Source organism: Schistocerca americana, chromosome 1 (genome assembly GCF_021461395.2).
Source record: "Schistocerca americana isolate TAMUIC-IGC-003095 chromosome 1, iqSchAmer2.1, whole genome shotgun sequence".
Lineage (NCBI taxonomy): Eukaryota > Metazoa > Arthropoda > Insecta > Orthoptera > Acrididae > Schistocerca > Schistocerca americana.
Genome location: NC_060119.1, coordinates 123,630,549 through 123,649,367, shown reverse-complemented (window position 1 = coordinate 123,649,367; position 18,819 = coordinate 123,630,549). Strand labels below are relative to the sequence as shown.

General features: G+C 41.0%; 1 protein-coding gene across 1 annotated transcript; it reads right to left on the bottom strand.

Moving 5' to 3' along the window:
• Positions 1 to 15,989: 15,989 nt before the first annotated feature.
• LOC124605432 lies at positions 15,990 to 18,577 on the bottom strand. Its single transcript, XM_047137137.1, has 2 exons — positions 18,400 to 18,577; positions 15,990 to 16,891 (listed from the first exon to the last, which is right to left on the bottom strand). Exons 1-2 carry the CDS (start codon positions 18,575 to 18,577, stop codon positions 15,990 to 15,992), a joined length of 1,080 nt encoding a protein of 359 aa, XP_046993093.1.
• Between the last annotated feature and the right edge of the window lie 242 nt (positions 18,578 to 18,819).

Genomic DNA, 18,819 nt, shown 5'->3' with positions numbered 1-18,819 from the left:
CTTCACCATTCTTCTGTAGCACCACATTTCAAAAGCTTCTATTCTTGTCTAAACTATTTACCGTTCATGTTTAACTTCCATAAATGGCTGTACTCCATATAAACACTTTCAGAAAAGATTTCCTGGCACTTACATCTATACTCGAAGATAACAGATTTCTCTTCTTCACAACAGGTTTTTCTTGCCATTGCCAGTCTGTATTTTATGTCCTCTCTACTTCGGACAGCATCAGTTATTTTGCTGCCCAAATAGCAAAATTCTTCTACTACTTAAAGTGTCTCATTTCCTAATTTAATTCCCTCAGCATCGACTGCATTCTATATCTTGTTTTCCTTTTGTTGGCGTTTAACTTATTTACTGCTTTCAAGACACTGTTCATGCCATTCAATTGCTCTTTCAAGCCGTTTGCTGTCTCTGATTGAATTACAGTGTCACAGGCAAACCTCTAAGGTTTTATTTGTTCTCCCTGAACTTTAATTCCTATTCCAAAGTTTTCGTTTGTTTCCTTTACTGCTTGCTCAGCATACAGATTGAATAAAATCGGGGATAGGCTACAGCCTTGTCTCACCCCATTCGTAACCTTAGCTTCCCTTTCATACCTCCCGACTCTTATAAATGCCACACGGTTTCAGTACAAATTGTAAATAGCCTTTCGCTCCCTGTATTTTACCACTGCCACCTTTAGAATTTCAAAGAAAGTATTCCGGTTAATATTTTCAAAAGCGTTTTCTAAGTCTACAAATGCTAGAAACATGGGTTTGCCTGTCCTTAACCTATCTTCTATGAGAAGTCCTAGGGTCAGTATTGCCTCCCGTGTTCCTAAATTTCTCCAGAATCCAAACTGATCTTCCCAGAGGTCGGCTTGTACCAACTTTTCCATTCTTCTGTAAAGAATTTGTGTTATTACTTTGCAACTGTGACGTATTAAATTGGTAGTTCGGTAATTTTAACATCTGTCAGCAACTGCTTTTGTTTGGAATTGGGATTCTTATATTCCAGAAGAATTTTGTCATGGCTGGCTGTCCCAAGGCTATCAGTAGTTCTAACGGAATTTTATCTATGCCTGGTGCCTTGTTTCGATTTGGTTCTTACAGTGGTCTGTCAAATTCTTCTCAGTATCATATCGCCCATATCATCTTCATCTACTTCCTCGTCCATATCCATCATATTGCCCTCAAGTACATCTCACTTGTATACAGGGTGTTACAAAAAGGTACGGCCAAACTTTCAGGAAACATTCCTCACACACAAACAAAGAAAAGATGTTATGTGGAAGTGTGTCCGGAAACGCTTAATTTCCATGTTAGAGCTCATTTTAGTTTGGTGAGTATGTACTGTACTTCCTCGATTCACCGCCATGATTTCATACAGGATACTCTACCTGTGCTGCTAGAACATGTGCCTTTACAAGTGCGACACAACATGTGGTTCATGCACGATGGAGCTCCTGCACATTTCAGTCGAAGTGTTCGTACGCTTCTCAACAACAGATTCGGTAACCGATGGATTGGTAGAGGCGGCCCAACTCCATGGCCTCCACGCTCTCCTGACCTCAACCCTCTTGACTTTCATTTATGGGGGTATTTGAATGCTCTTGTCTACGCAACCCCGGTACCATATGTAGAGACTCTTCGTTCTCGTATTGTGCACAATACGCCATTCTCCAGGGCTGCTTCAGGGATTCCATGCGACGGAGGGTGGATGCATGTATCCTTGCTAACGGAGGACATTTTGAACATTTCCTGTAACAAAGTGTTTGAAGTCACGCTGGTACGTTCTGTTGCTGTGTGTTTCCACTCCATGATTAATGTGATTTGAAGAGAAGTAATAAAATGAGCTCTAATATGGAAAGTAAGCGTTCCCGGACACATGTCCACATAACATATTTTCTTTCTTTGTGTGTGAGGAATGATTCCTGAAAGTTTGGCCGTACCTTTTTGTAACACCCCGTAGACCCTGTATACACTGCTTCCACCTTTCTTCCATCCCACCTTTGCTTGTTTTCAATTTGAGCTCTTGATTATCTCACAGGTGATTTCTCTTTCTCCAAAGATCTCTAATTTTTCTGTAGGCAGCATCTATATTTCCCCTAGTGACGTATTCTTCTACATCCTTACATTTGTCCTCTAGTCATTCCTGCCGAGCCATTTTGCGTTCTGTCAATTTCAATTTTTGGACGTTTGTATTCCCTTTCACCTGCTTCATTTGCTGCATTTTTTTTATATTTTCTCCTTTGATCAATTAATTTCAATATCTCCTGTGTCACTCAAGGATTTCCACTACGCCTTGTCGTTCAATTATGTGATTCTCAGCTGCCTTCACTATTTCATGTTTCAAAGCTACCCAAGTGTCTTCCACAGTATTTCTTTCTCCTAGTTCAAGTCGATCGCTCGCCAATGCTCTCTCTGAAATTCTCAACAGCTTCTGGTTCTTTCAACTTATCCAGGTTCCATCTCCCTAATTTCCTATGTTTTTACAATTTGTTTAGTTTTAATTTACAGAGGTTAGGGTCCACATCACCCTTGGAAAAGTTTTATAATTTAAAATCTAGTTCTAAAATCTTCCTCTTACTGTTATATAATCAATCTGGAACCATCCGGTGTCTCCAGGTCTCTTCTCCGTTTACAGACTTCTTTCATGATTCTTAAACCAAGTGTTAGCTATGATTCAATTACGTTCTGCGCAGAATTATGCCAGGCGACTTCCTCTCTCAATCCTCTCCCGCCACTCCATAATCACCTACCATTTTTCCTTCTCTCCCTTTTCCCACTGTCGAATTTCAGTCCCCCATGACTGTTAAATTTTCATCACCCTTAACTATCTGAATAATTTCTTTTATTTCATCATATATTTCTTCAATATCTTCATCATCTGCGGGGCTAGTTGGCATATAAACTTGTAAAGTTGTCCTACTGTGGTGGATGTGGGTTTCGTGTCTATCTTTGCTACAATAATGATGTTCATAGTAGGTTATCCGCGTTTGTATTTTTTATTGTTTATAAAGCCTACTCCTGCATTACCCCTACTTGATTTTGTATTTACAACCTTGTATTCGCCTGACCAGAAATCCTTTTCCCCCTGCTACTGAGCTTAACTAATTCGTACTATATATAATGTTAACATACCCATTTCCCTTTATAAATTTTTCTCACTTACCTGCTCGACTAAGGGATATGACATTCCACACTCCGCTCCGTACAAGGCCAGTTTTGTTTCTGTTGATAACGGTATTCTGTGATTAATCGCCGAACGGAGATTCCAATCGGGGACTATTTTACCTCCGAAATTTTTTAGCGAAGAATATGACATCGACATTTAACCATACAATGGAGCTACATGTCTTCGGAGAAAAATTGAGGCTGTATTTGCCCCTTGCTTTCAACCGTTAGCAGCACCAACACAGCAAGACCGTTTTGGTTGATGTTACAAAGCCAGATCTGTCAGTCATCCAGACTGTTGCCACTGCAACTACTTTAAAAAGCTGCTGCGTCACTTCAGGAAGCACACGTTTGTTGGGACCCTCAACAAATAACCTTCCGTTGTGATTGCACCTACGGTTCGGCTACCTGTATCACTGAGGCACGCAAGCCTCCCCACCAACGGCAAGGTCCATGAGTCATGGGGTTTCTCGCTTCAAAACTTAACTTGTTAATAGACTAATTCTTTTGTTGCAGGCTGCGACAGCTAGAGAGAGATAGTGTAGAAAATAACAATTACACCACAACAAAAGAACTCGCAGAAATAACTAGACTCCCCGAGGGCGCTGACGTAGCGGAATATTTTAAACCTTCGGTGGGACATCATTGTGGTGGTAAGAGTCTTGTAAGCAGAAGCTTCAAGGATCGTACATTACACATTTATCGGAGCTTACCTGTATATACAGCATTTGTTAGTCTTAACGGTGCCATCTACACACTCCACTTTGCCTGAAGAAAAGTGGTGAAACGTTGAGCAGGATTTAATTGCGCAAATAAATTCCAGAAAGGAAGCAATATTACTTTGCTTAGGTACTTGGATATTTTTATATATTTTGCATCGTAATTCACTTGCCTGATAAATGTGTGTAAAACGTGATATTAATACAATAAACACTCATTTATTTGCAGGTTTCCTGTTTCAAAGCAAGCCATAGCTTTTAAGAAAATGGTTAAATGCCCTTAGGGGAAAGGTTTACGACAGACAGAAAATCATTTTCTATATTCTCACCTTTTTGAGGGAAGTTGTTCCCTTGCGAACAACGTAAATTCCGGAAGTCTGGAAGATGGTGCCGCACCATCTATGTTCCGTTTTCTGAGTCATACACAGTAAAGGTAAATTATTTCGGTAAATCATAGAAACTACCTTATTTCATTTTAACCAAGGACCTTTAAAGTTACTGAGATGTAGCAGGAGGGTCGGCCGCGGTGGCCGTGCGGTTCTAGGCGCTGCAGTCCGGAACCGCGGAACTGCTACGGTGACAGGTTCGAATCCTGCCTCGGGCATGGATGTGTGTGATGTCCTTAGGTTAGTTAGGTTTAAGTAGTTCTAAGTTCTAGGGGACTGATGACCTAAGATGTTAAGTCCCATAGTGCTCAGAGCCATTTGAACCATTTGTAGCAGGAGGTTTCGCGAGCGAGTTTACCACCACAATGGCTGCTAATCAATTTGTTCGCTGTTCGCTATGAACCACTTATGGTACTGTGGGGCGTTAACCATAACAGAAGAGCTGGCGTGGCCCTCAGTTAGCAATAAGGGAGTTAGTAACTGCTGTTCAACGAGGCTTTCACTCACACTTTCACCAGACGCTGCCCAACAGAGTCTCCCTTTATGCATGGTACAAACTGTTTGAGGAGATGGGCCGCATTGAATAAGGCACAAATCCTTTACGGCCTTCTGTGTCGGAGCAAAATGTGATCGCGTTCCAGTAGCATTCCAGTGAAAGACGCAGAAATCGACACGTCGATCAAATCGCAAGCTTCAGATCCTACGAACAACCGTTTCAAAAAATGCTGCATGAACGCTTGCGCATGAAACCTTACAGACTGCAGTTGGTCCAGGCATTCACTCCAGGAGATTATACTGCCTGATCTGACTTCTGCACAGAGATGCTGGCGGTGATGGGCAATGACAACTACACGTCAAAGAGATTAATTTTTAGTGACGAAGCAACACAGCACACTAATGAAAAGTCAATCGGTACAACGTTCGTTTTTGGGGAACAGAAAACCCCATTTCACCATCGTACATGAACGAGATTAACCCAAGTTTAATATGTGCTGTTGCAATAATAACCCATTTGTACTAAACTTCCAGAAATGTCTTATTTTAGCCATGAGGTCCGTAGAGGATAATATAAGACACATACAGTATCACTGGATGTGCTTAGCCGTCCGAGTTTTCCGGAGAGTGACAATCCATTCCAGTACTATCATCGGAAGTCGTCGTGTAAGATTCTTTCTACCTGTCCCTCGCAGAATCAGTATCAGTGCCGTCGGGTTCTGTGTAGAGTGCACTTCCACTTCCTACGATTCTAAATTATGAAGCAGAAAGCTATATTATTCGGAATACTGTCCAAAAGGGAAACAATTATATTTACTTACTAAGCACCACAAATATATGTAATATCGACACCAAATGATTAACTGAAAACTGACAGTTTCCTAAGAGCATGATCTTACGACAGAATTACGTAGGTCGGAGGGCAGTCATCGGCGACTGGCGACTCTGGCGTGCAGCCTGTACCTCGTACTTGCACTCATGGTATTTCTTGGACGTTCGTTCCTTTTCGTTAGCTTTGATATTATTCTTTTATTTATTAAAAAGGTCGATTTCTGGCGTTGAAATATTATTGTACAAAATTACTTATGACCTGTAAACCGCTCGTAATATCCGTATTGGAAAAAGCGTCTATTATTAGCAAATATTTATTGAACAAGATTACTTTCTACGCGCTGGAATGACTGTGCTCTCCCCACGCACCTCGCTGCTGACGTAACGGGTGTTCTCATGTCTAGCCACAGCGCCACACACAGCAGTCCACTGCCAATGCCATGTTATCCACGGGCTCCTTCAGCCAGCGTGGGAACTGATATATTACTCCCAAAAGTGTGTGTACCACTTTACTCAGTGAATGCTATACGGCCGCGTGGGGTTAGCTATGCGGTCTAATGCGCCTTCTCACGGCCCGCGCGCCTCCCCCAGTCAGAGGTTCGAGTCCTCCTTGGGACATGGGTGAGTGTGTGTGTGTGTGTGTGTGTGTGTGTGTGTGTGTGTGTGTGTGCGTTGTCCTTAGCGTAAGTTATTTAAAGTTAGATTAAATAGTGCGTAAGCTTAGGGACCGATGACTTCAGCAGTTTGCTCATGTAAGACCTTTCCAATGCTATACGATGCGATATAAAATTATAAAACTGGAAAATAAGGAAACAGAATTTGGTTTGAACAGAAGCAGTACTTTACACTGAGCAATATGGAAGAAGATTCACGGTACCTTCTTTTTTATGGAGTCAACCGCCACAGACATCAGCTACCTCGACAAGCTTTCTTGTGGCTTGAGACTCATTTGCAAGACGACACCAACAACTCCGTTTTACAATTAGATGGTGCGCCTACTCAATTCCATTTGGCTGTACGGGAACACCTACACACACATCTGCATGGACGATGGCTCGGCCGCACAGGTGCTGATGTTGACGTGTGGTGCAGATAATCGCCGCAATCACCAGACTTAACACCATACCATCTAAGTAAGTGAAGAAAATTACTTTCTAGGATTGACTAATGTTATCTGTACTGGAGGAGCAAACAATTTCCTTTTAAACACATTTAGCATTCTCCAAGGCAGCACAATTCCTCGAGAGAAGCAGTATCTACATCTTCTACGCCATAAGTCACCCTATAGTGTGTGTTGGATTGTATATTACCATCGTCTCGCGGACACAAGGAGCGCATATCGTGTCCCTATAACTTGTAGAAAACATCCAGAGATACTCTACTGACCGGACAATGTTGCAAGAGAATAAGTTTTAATGTTTCCTTTGTACAAATTTTTGAAAATGTAAACTTCGTTTGGCTCACCCTGCGCTTTCAGTTTTCTCATCCGTCCAAGTATTTCTCCCCTAGCTGTCATCACACATCTTTTCAGCGTGTTACACACCCTATCTAGTAGATTAATGCTATAATAGTAAAAAAAAGCTAACGTCATAGCAACAACAACAAACTTACCGGGTGCTATGGTGATCAGCGGTTTTGATTAGTAGCGCCGAGGTTCCGGGTTTGATTGCCGATGATCACTTGAGATTTTACCAGCTGGAAAGGTCTGAAAGGACGTCAACTCACTCTTGTGAGGCCAACCTAAAAGCTGCTTGAAGATGAAAGCAGGGAAAATGCCCCCCAAGTCATCGATCTAGCGGTATTATTCAATAGCACCAGAGGCATCAGCATTTTTTTGTTTCTTGTTTTGAGAGCGGGAAGCTAGACGTAATACGGCTGCTGATGTTATCCTCTGCAGAATTCTGCTCCAGTTGTGTAGGTTTTATATAACTAGGTGGTGTGGCAGCAGTAGGAACAGCTTTCCTTCTCTGTACGTACTTTTAAATTTTTCTGTTCATTTCTATTCGGTATCCGAAGTTTTCCTGTTATACCCATACAGGGAAGTGAACAAGAATAAAAAAGTCTGCATGCATAACAATGACATGTTTCCTGGCTACTGTTGTGTGACAGTACCCTTTAAACATTGAAACAATTATTTACAGTGTAGTACGGGTATGTACGAATGCATGCTTCGTCTAAATAAACCACTTGCTGTTTAATTCTTTCTTTTTGGACGTGCGCACATAATGACTCATTCATTGTGGCACGTTTTAAAATTCAATTGCATTGATGAAAAGTTCCGTTCCTAACCTGGAAGTCCAATTCTGTACGTGAAAAATCACATCTTTCGCGTTCTCATTGCCAATGAAATTAAAGGCGGTCACAGCTATTTGCCGCGGCTTGCCGTGGTGTCTCTTTCCGTAATCAGTTTCCCTGCTGGCTCTGTGAGGTAACATCACGAGCTACTTTGATCTGGAACGTGACTGTACCTAATCAAGTGACTGACTTAGACTAATATCAACGAAACCACGCAGCCGCCGTTGAAATTCAGTCTTGTGCCATGCAGCGGGTATATCGAATGTTTCTTCGATCGATATATCCGTGATTACAAGCTGCGAAGGTCTTTGGGTCCCGACTGAAATCATAAGAATTTTGAGGAGAGCGAGAATCTGGACCGCATAAGTGCCGGGCGGTGCCTCCGGGGTTGTAGGAGTAACCTTGGCTGATGGACGAGTGAGTACTTGCGGTGGCAACCGATCTTTGGACGGCGCAGAGTGGAGGCAGTAGTTCTGTTAGTACTGACAGAACCTGGGGCTAGTCAGAACTACTCACTACTGTCCTCGCGGAGGTGCCAGCATTACGAAATGCTCACTTTTGGAAATAAGTCCGTGGATTTCGCTCGCCTTCCTGCTCACTACTAGTGTCGCAGAAGTAAGGACTGCCCGGCATAACTGCGTCTGCCAGTTTAGTGCTCAAGTGTAAATGGTCAGATATTCTGAGTCACGATTACGTAAAAGTAGTGCTCATTAACCTAGATCGGCGAAGTCTTAGCTCATGCATAGCACCAGTCATTTCCAGTATCTAAATAAGTTGTATTGAATTTTGCCCTTGGAGGCGTTTCTTGATTGCTGTTTCTAACCTCCCTAATATATTTGTTTTTGTCTATGTATTTTCCAAACTATGTCCCCCGAACCTGTTATCCAAGTTATACTCGAGTGCTAACCTTTGGCTAAACGGAGTCTAATTTAAACTGAATTGTAACTGATCTAAATGCAGCTTGCCTTTATATTACATGAGAAACTGAAGTAAAACAATTATCTGGCCCCAATCAAAATTTCCAACTACCTCGCGTCTTGACTACGTTGTTGCAGATTTCTCGAAAGCACAACAGCAAACAGCAATCAGGCAGCGGCCAAGCTAGATTTCTGTTTCTAAATAAAATTTCCAAACTATATTCAAACTGTGAAATGTGATAATGCATAATGATAAACAGTGGTATCTAGAGAGTACGTAACTGTTCCTATGAAATGATATTCCAAGACAAAGATTTTAGAATGCAGTATATATTCAAAAACGCAGAGTAAAACTTCGCATGATCTTCACGCCTAAAATACATCTGAACAATACTATTCTCGGCAAAGTGATCACCGATTTAAAGAGTCTACAATATTAACAGAGAATTTCTATAAAAATCAGACAGCTTAATAAGTTGCATCACTCAGGAAAGTGGGGTGGTCTTTGCCTCAGCTCTTAGTAAGTGAACAAAGTTAAATAGCTGACACTAGTCATTCCTAGCTGCACAGTGCTGCAGTCGTACCTCAAACTTCTCTTCAAAAACAGAAACATTATTCAAAATTCATATCCTTTTCACTTTCTGATATATACGTCTTATTCATCCTTGTTCTCCTTTACAATGAATCTTTCTTCATACAAGAGATACAATCACATGTCAACGCAGCACTACACAATACGCCCATCACCTACCACACTTCGACTAAGAATGTGTCAGACTGTGCAGAGGCAATGACTGCACCACGAAAAGGTCAAAGATTGTTTAACAATAACGTAACCACTCTCGCTCTGACATGCACATCGATAACATACAAAAATCAAAATTACATGACCACCTTACATGTTTAATACTAAAATATTTTGTCCCCGTGTCTAAGAGCCGTTGCAAGTTTCGGGTGAAGTTTGTTTAATTTTGTGAGAAAGCGGACGAGTCACTGATCAGCACTAGATTTATGGAGGTTTGTTATGTTCAGACGCAATCGCAGTGATTGTATCAGCACACGACTGTGTCCACTGACGTCAGTACTTCGTTCTAAGGTAATTGTATTCCGTTCATTTTTTAACTAATTACAGTAATTTGCTGTGTACTTTATTTGCTGTGTACTCCAAATTGCGCGAGAAAACACTGTTGCTAGCTAACAAGTGATAGTTGAGCTCGGGCTACGGTTGGTCGCTGGCTCAGTTCAGATTCGTGTATCGTCCGCGCCATTCTGCCTCCCAGTGCTGTGTGTTCTCCTCTCCCTGGTATTGACAGCTGTAATTAAGGTGCTTGTGTAGAGGCTTGTTAAGGCCCGGATCCAGATGAGACGGTGACTAATCTGGTTCCCGGAATTACATTATCTTGAGTATTTAATATCTTGTTTTAAAGCTAACTAATATCATTTCAGCAGTAGGTGTTGTACCACCTCAGTTAAAACTTAGGCGTTAATCAAAACCTGCTCTGATACATGATTACGCCGATGAAGTAATTGGCATTAAGCATTTAATGCTAAGGTTCCCGTGTGGAATAGTGATTATTCCAAAATTTTGACAGGCTGCGTTATTGTCTGTGCTGTATGTGATATGCACAAGCCTGTGTTCTGGCTCCCACACTCTTCTCACTTTACTTCGCAGTTGTTATGAGAGACGTGACCAAAGCCTGTAGTAATCAAATTAGTCTCGACACAAGGACAGACAAAAGTGTCTTCAACATCTCTCGCTTCAGAACAAAAAGTCGCGTAACCAAACTATCCACCTTAGAGATTAGCTACGCGGATGATGTATGCATGATGGCTAATTCTTGCGAAACTCTTCAGACTTACATAAATCTGCTAAATGCCTCCTGCAGAAGATTTGGCTTAGCCATTAGCATCACTAAGACGCAAGTGCTCAAACAACCACTTAGAGGTCTTAATGCAGATGACTCCAGTATTGAGATAAATAACAAACCCTTGCAAAATGTGTCAAATTTCAAATACCTGGGAAGCCAAATTAGAAGTGACAACAGCCTGACAACGGAAATCGCAGCGCGTATAGCCAGCGCAGCCTCAGCCTTCGGAAATCACATGATCTCATACTACAAACAAAAATTGCAGTCTAAAAAGCAGTAGTATTATCCACCTTACTCTATGCCTCGGAAACCTGGTGCTGTTATAAAGCTGACATTAAGAAGCTAGATAAATTTCATCTTCGATGTCTGAGATCAATTCTGCGCATCAAATGGGAAGACCGTGTCCCAAACACGGAGATTTTGTGCCGCGTGAAACTGGCTGGTATTGAAGCTTTAATAATGAAACATCAGCTGAGATGGAGTGGTCACATAGTACGCATGGATGACAGTAGGCTACCTAAAGCGGTGTTCTACTCGCAGCTCTCGTGCGGGAAGAGGAGGAAAGGTGGTCAACACCTGCGATATAAAGACACCATTAAACGCCACCTTGCAGCCTGTGGCATTCCAAGTAACCGTTGGGAGGAGCTAGCATTGCGCCGATCGGAGTGGCGATCAACTGTACATAAGAGCATCGAACAATTCGAGCAAAAGCGTCTAATGAACCTGGATGCTAAAAGAGAGCTCCGAAAATCTCAGCTCAAGCCTGTCTACACGTATACTTATAACTCTGCTGGTCAACTTCACTGTGCTTCATGCAACAGGATATTCAAAGCGAAATTCGGATTCGCGAGCCACATCCGAGCCTACCACAACAACGACAGAGAAGACTGACGGAGTCGCTGTCGCCGGACACGCCGAGGAGGACATCATCATGTGATATTTGCCGTTGCGTTTGTATCAGACATCCATGGCCGTTAAAGGTTGCTCGTCCTGTCCTACTGAGGTGCCGGCGGTGTTACTATTACTTCCCGCGCTTCACACGGGTATAATTTACTTAATAGGTATAAGGAGGGAAGACTAAGTCCCTTTAGTGGCTACGCAAGTCATGGCCTGTTAATGTACAATCTGAGATCACTTTAATTAAACGTGCTGTGTTTCTTCAAATCATGGGTCACGTACGTCACATAAGCTGTATTACACTTTTAAACACTGTTTAAGTAAATTTATATTCTCTTAAAAGTGACATACGCCTCACTTACCCACGTTGTCTCTTTTAGTTTTGTTAAAGTAGCTCCTGTTTCTTAAGAGTGACGTATCTCACGTTTGGCTATTTGGTATCTCTGACTCTGAATGTGACTTTGGTAGCCTCCAGATAACCGAAACAGACAGTAGACAGGGAAGACATTCAACAGTATTCAGCAGTTATCCGTCCTGCAGAGGACCGCAAAAAGTCGATCGAGACCTCAACAATTTAGCTGCTTTATTGTGTTATAATGATGCAGCCCAATACCCAAAATTACTTTACTGAAAATGACAATGAACGTGGAAGCCTAAAAATCAGAATTGTTATTCTTTTCAAACTCGGCGCCACATTATGCCGAATCCATTCATCATCCTTAAAATGTTGCTCTTTGAGGGATATTTTAAGTTTGAAGAAGCGCGTGAAGTCTGTTGGGGCTAGATGAGGAGAATAAGGGGAAAAGATGGAGCAAAAGACAGGCGCACAAATCGCTACCGAAAAAAAAAGAAAATAGAAATACGAACTGTTGCCAACGTCTTGTACTCGAAATAGATAGTTTCCAAACTTACCTGAAAAAATTAAAAAATAAATAATAACTGTTAGCAAAGGAATCCTCAGTATATTTTTTTCATATTTTTTCTAGTAATAGCGTCAGTTACTGCTCATGGAACAATTCAGTCCAGTAACTTATTAAAGCAGCTGTGTATTTAGTTGCATTACAGTGGAATATGTTTTGTTACACAAAATAATGCAACAGCTGGACACAAGATACCGCTCGCATCAGATGGAATCTATGTGTAGTGACACATTAGTTCGTGACTTTTCAACCTTGAACTTCGGACATACGCTGTGACAGCCAAATCGATCAACTCATGGCATTCACGAGAATTTACTAATGCCGTGTTGTTCCTCTTCGTCGAAAATGTAGCGTATGTGCAAACGTATTTTCTACTTATTTTCGTTCTGCTCGATATTTTGGATACTTGGGCGAAGTGAAGTATTCACACAAGTTGTGCAAATTAATTTTACATCTTCACTGAATCATTAAACTGTTTATTAGTAACTCCAGTTAAAAATATCCGCGTCGAAGAAATTAAAAGACATCTTTAAACTGAACGTCTGTAGCACATTTCTGTAAGAAAAATTTTAAAACCTTAAGAATTTGTTGCCAACAACACTGCAAATACTAAGATATTGCCAAGAGTTGCTACCAAGACGCAGCAAAATACAGAGCGATCCGGGAAACTGTTTATGTCTGTATTCCAGTTGCGGTGAACACTCTTACACAGATAAATAATAGTATAACAATTAATGTGGATTAATGGCTATGTACAAGTTGGTGGTAATAATATATGCTCTACATCCTCGACAAAGATTGCATTTCAGAATTTAGTGGGCAGCCCCTTCCGTTTAGCGGGTCATCTATCTGCAAGTGCGTCCCACTTCAAACGTTCTGGACGCCACTTCGAAGGCTTTTTTGTCCTTAACCTGCCTCATTTATCCAAGAGGGAAAGGGGACCAATTATCCTATGTTATGACCATCTACAATACCTGAGTACAAACGCTTTTCTAACACATTCAGTCAACATATGTAAGTATGGTACATTCTTATTTTCCGACTGTGTCATATTTGCATATATTTGTTAGTTATATTAGAAAATCGTTTGTACTCAGGTCTTGAGGATGTTCGTGATAAACGAGAATTAATTACCGTTTCTGTAACTTGTGGTCTGCAACTGAAAGAAATACATTAATTGAGTAATTAATTTCAATAAAACCAGTGCGTAAATATCACAGTTAGTTGATAAGTTTTGGAGCTGTCATATAAAACTTAAGAGACGTAGAAGGGTAATGCCACACTGTCCTTTGTGTCCCAGGAAGTGGGGCATATACTGATCGAAAATTCTGAAAGAAGAAAACACACCTACAAAATTGTGAAGATAGTAAGTGTTTGTAAAAATAAAGGTAAAAAAAGGAAAATAATATCAAAAGGAGGCACAAGCCCACAAAGAAAGTACAGGGTGATTCCAAAAGAATACCACAACTTTAGGAATTTAAAACTCTGCAACGACAAAAGGCAGAGCTAAGCACTATCTGTCGGCGAATTAAGGGAGCTATAAAGTTTCATTTAGTTGTACATTTGTTTGCTTGAGGCGCTGTTGACTAGGCGTCAGCGTCAGTTGATGCTAACATGGCGACCGCTCAACAGAAAGCTTTTTGTGTTATTGAGTACGGCAGAAGTGAATCGACGACAGTTGTTCAGCGTGCATTTCGAACGAAGTATGGTGTTAAACCTCCTGATAGGTGGTGTATTAAACGTTGGTATAAACAGTTTACAGAGAATGGGTGTTTGTTCAAAGGGAAAAGTTCTGGACGGCCGAGAACGAGTGATGAAAATGTAGCACGCATCCAGCAAGCATTTGTTCACAGCCCAGGAAAATCGACTCGCAGAGCTAGCAGAGAGCTGCAAATTCCACAATCAACTGTATGGAGAGTCCTACGAAAAAGGTTAGTTATGAAACCTTATCGTCTGAAATTGGTTCAAGCACTGTCTGCAGCAGATAAGATTAAAAGAATCGATTTCTGTGATTTTATCCTTGCTCAAATGGAATCAGATGAATCTTTCGTTTAAAAGATTGTGTTTAGTGATGAAGCAACTTTCCACACTAACGGGAAAGTCAACCGTCACAATGTCTATATATGGGGCACTGAGAATCCGCGGGAAACAACTCAGTATGAACGTCACTCGCCTAAGGTGAACGTTTTCTGTGCCATTTCAGCCAATAAAGTTTTTGGTCCCTTTTTCTTCGAAGATGCTACTGTAACTGGACTACAGTATCTGGAGATGTTAGAGAATTGGCTGTTCCCTCAGCTCGAACAAGAAGCACAACAATTCATATTTCAACAGGATGAAGCGCCACCACATTGGCACTTATCTGTCCGTAACTACCTGAACCTCAACTACCCGAGGCGATGGATCGGCCGCCAGGCAGCCCGTGACAGAGCACTTCATCACTGGCCTCCAAGAAGGCCTGATCTTACCCCCTGCGATTTTTTCTTGTGGGGGTATGTTAAGGATATGGTGTTTCGGCCACCTCTCCCAGCCACCATTGATGATTTGAAACGAGAAATAACAGCAGCTATCCAAACTGTTACGCCTGATATGCTACAGAGAGTGTGGAACGAGTTGGAGTATCGGGTTGATATTGCTCGAGTGATTGGAGGGGGCCATATTGAACATCTCTGAACTTGTTTTTGAGTGAAAAAAAAACCTTTTTAAATACTCTTTGTAATGATGTATAACAGAAGGTTATATTATGTTTCTTTCATTAAATACACATTTTTAAAGTTGTGGTATTCTTTTTGAATCACCCTGTATAATAGCATTTCCTTCTTACTATCACATGAATCTTCTTGCTTGTGTTTTACTTAATTTTACCGTCACTGCCTTTCCTCAAGAGCACAATTCGAAGTTTCAACGTTCATTTATGTTTTGCGTGTTACATTGTAGCCGTTCTACAGTAACACTGGTCAATATAACTTGTGGCACGTAGTTGTCGTAGTGTGTAGCGTTACGCCGCTTTCACACTATACGGTTTTGACCGTACGGCAAAAAGCCGTACGAGTTTTAGCCGTGCCTGTGTTGCTTTCACATTACACGGCTTTTTGACGTGACCAGTTGTTGGTGTCTATTCAGTTTGCTTAATGTGTGTATCAAGATGAACCGTAAACGAGTTGTTGCTTTGTGGTTGCTTCATCGTCGCCGCAAAAGAAAAGGTCGTCTTTTGTGGGTACACCCCATTAACCAGAGAAGAGACGAAGTGGGTTTATTTTATACACTCTTTGAAGATTTGAGGAACGACGGAAATAAATTCTTTAACTATTTCCGAATGTCTATTACCTCGTTTGACGAATTACATAGAAAACTAAAGGATGTGTTACAACGACAAAACACACAATTCCGCAATTGCATCCAACCTGTTCAAATGCTGGCTATCACGTTAAGGTAATTTAATACATAAAAACTAGTTCTGTTTATTTACTTATTTATTTGTGTTTTACATTTTTATTACGCTCAGATTATGAAGTAGAAAAGTCAATATCAATATCAGCAGTTGAAACCAAAGAGTTTGTAGCAGGACTGACTGTACTGTCACTTTGTGGCGACAGGCTCTCTGCAAAAACGTTGTAGAACTGCGTTGTTGATGGTGGGCCTTCATGGCTACTTGTGGAAGGCGAAGGGTATGGTGGTGGCACTTTATTAATTCGTTGATAAGAACTGCGACCTTGAGAAGTCTGTAATGGTTGTTCGAGAAAAGTAGTTGGGTTTGGTGCAGCTGGAGGAGGACGAATCTGATGCGTATGGTAAGAGGATATTGGAGCAGCATTTTCCATAGGTGAATAAGAATAAGCTTGAAATCTATTATTATAGGGCATGGGAGGTGTGTAATGGGTAAATGGAGGAGGTTGAGCTGTCAATATATTTCTCCTTTCATATATATTTTCTATAACTTTGAGGACTCCCATCTGAAACTGAAGATAATCCTGTTCATCAAATTTTTCCAGATGAGGCTTCAGACTAAGTAAAAATGACATTTTGCTGCAAGGTTTGTCTTCTTCCAGAGCTCGTAATATTTTCATTTCGATTGCATCAGGTTTTCTATGTTTTCTGTTTGTATGGCACTCGCTTTTGGATGTTTGTTGTGTGGGTGCTGTATCAAATGGCCCAGAAACATTCTCAGTATTTTCGACGGAGCCCTGCGTTTCTATATCTTCTTCCAGTCTGGCGGTGCGTTCCGATTGAAAACTGTCCTCCGTCTCTCGAGCATCATACAGCTTTTTTAGAAACTGCAGCTGATCAGAATATACATACTTTTTCATTTTCTTTGCTGCTGAGCCACTTTTTTTCGCAGCTTGAATTTTTATGTTTGACTTCACAAAGGAGTCTCGTAGATTGGTCCACCTCCGTATTACTTCTATACCTACATCAAAAGAAAACAAAACTGTATGAAAACATTTTAATTTTGTATAGAAAAAAGCAAAACTGTAACAAAAAATGTCCACTGCAAACTAAATGTCACTGATTTTTTTTCGTTTTGTTCAGGTATCTGGCAAGCGGTTGTTCCTTCACTGACTTACATTTCCAGTACAGAATTGGGATTTCTACAGCAAGTAAAGTGGTTAATGATGTATGCACAGCAATTTGGTCATCACTGCGGGAAGAATGTATACAAAGACCGACCAAAGAGGTATGGGAATCAATAGCGGCTGGATTTGAACGTACTGCTAATTTCCCCCACTGCTTAGGAGCGGTGGATGGAAAACATATCCGTCTTACTGCCCCATTTAATAGCGGATCAATGTACTTCAATTACAAAGAATACTTTTCTGTGGTTCTGATGGCTGTAGCGGATTCCAACTACAGGTTCATTTATGTCGACGTAGGAAGTTATGGCAAAGACTGTGACTCTTCAGTGTTCAGACGGTCCAGTTTATGGAAGTCAATAGAAAGTAATTCCCTGGAATTTCCAGACGTCCAATGTCTGCCTGGTACGGAAGGTCCAAAAGTACCCTACTTCTTCGTGGGAGACGCAGCATTTGGCCTACACACGCATTTGCTCCGGCCTTTTGGGGGAACAAACTTGACAGTTGAGAAACGTGTATTTAATTACCGTTTGTGCAGAGCAAGGAGGTATGTGGAATGTGCTTTTGGCATCCTCACCAATAAGTGGCGGTTGTTTCACCGACCTTTAAATGTTCATCCAGATTTTGCAGTAAAAATGGTTAAAGCTTGCATTGTTTTACACAATTTTGTACGTCAGAGAGATGGATTTATAATTGAAGACACCACATCCTTCACTGGTTTGGAAGACTTAGCCCAAGATGCCAACATAAGAGGAGGACTGACAGCCAACGCCATAAGGAACACTCTTTGTAAATATTTTATGACAAATGCTGGAAGCGTGTCATGGCAGATGTCAAAGATATAAATTAACAAGCCTTTTCCTTTTTGTAGATTGTTTGTGAAAGCCTGCGACTGTATAGTAAATAGTTTTCTTTATAAATAAATTACTGCTACCACTCACGTTTTTAATCGTTTTGTTTATATTTTGTACGACGCGTTTCGGGAAATAATTCCGATCTTCAAGTGCGTTTTTTTCTCTAAGTTTTCATTATGTGTAGTGTTTTTTTATTTGTGAGGTCTTGTGCGTGTTTCTCTTATAAATTACAGTAAAGAAAACAGAATGCAAGACCTGACACATAAAAAGACACCACACATGATGAAAACTTAGAGAAAAACGCACTTAAGGATGGGAATTATTTCCCGAAACGCGTCGTGCAAAATATAAACAAAACAAAAAAAACGTGACTGGTAGCAGTAATTTACTTATAAACAAACGATTTACTTTTAGAATAAAATTTATAACGTTAAATAAAAACTGTTTAAAACGTATTAAATGTAATATTAATATATTAAATAAATACTTACCAAACGCATTTTTATCTTTGTCTTCCATCTCATCAAAATCTTGCTTCAGTGCTACGCAAACTTCCCGCCAAGCATTCTTTGTAGCAATACGATCTCTATACGCATCTAGAGTTTTGTCCCACAGAACAGGTCTTACTTCCACCAAGGTTATCAAAAGTTCAGTATCAATTTCATCCATTCTTCTACACTTTTCAGTAAACAAGAATAAACACAAATGAATAAAACGACACTACAACGAACTAGTCGACGCCGTACGGCTCAAAACCGTCCAGTGTGAAAGCATGCACTTAGTCACGTAGGCCACTGTTGTCGAACTTGCCGTACGGCGACCGTCTGTTGTAGTGGCAAGACACGGCTGCAGCACGGCACGGCAGCGGCATTTTGCCGTCGCCGTATAATGTGAAAGGCGCCATACATTTC

What these genes read in the sequence shown, in the direction of transcription:
- LOC124605432 (XM_047137137.1), bottom strand. Translation starts at nt 18,577, where the DNA reads ATGGATGAAATTGATACTGAACTTTTGATAACCTTGGTGGAAGTAAGA. An exon ending in CAAAGATAAAAATGCGTTTG is followed by an intron (nt 16,892 to 18,399) that starts GTAAGTATTTAT and finishes CTTTTGATGTAG; the next exon opens with GTATAGAAGTAATACGGAGG.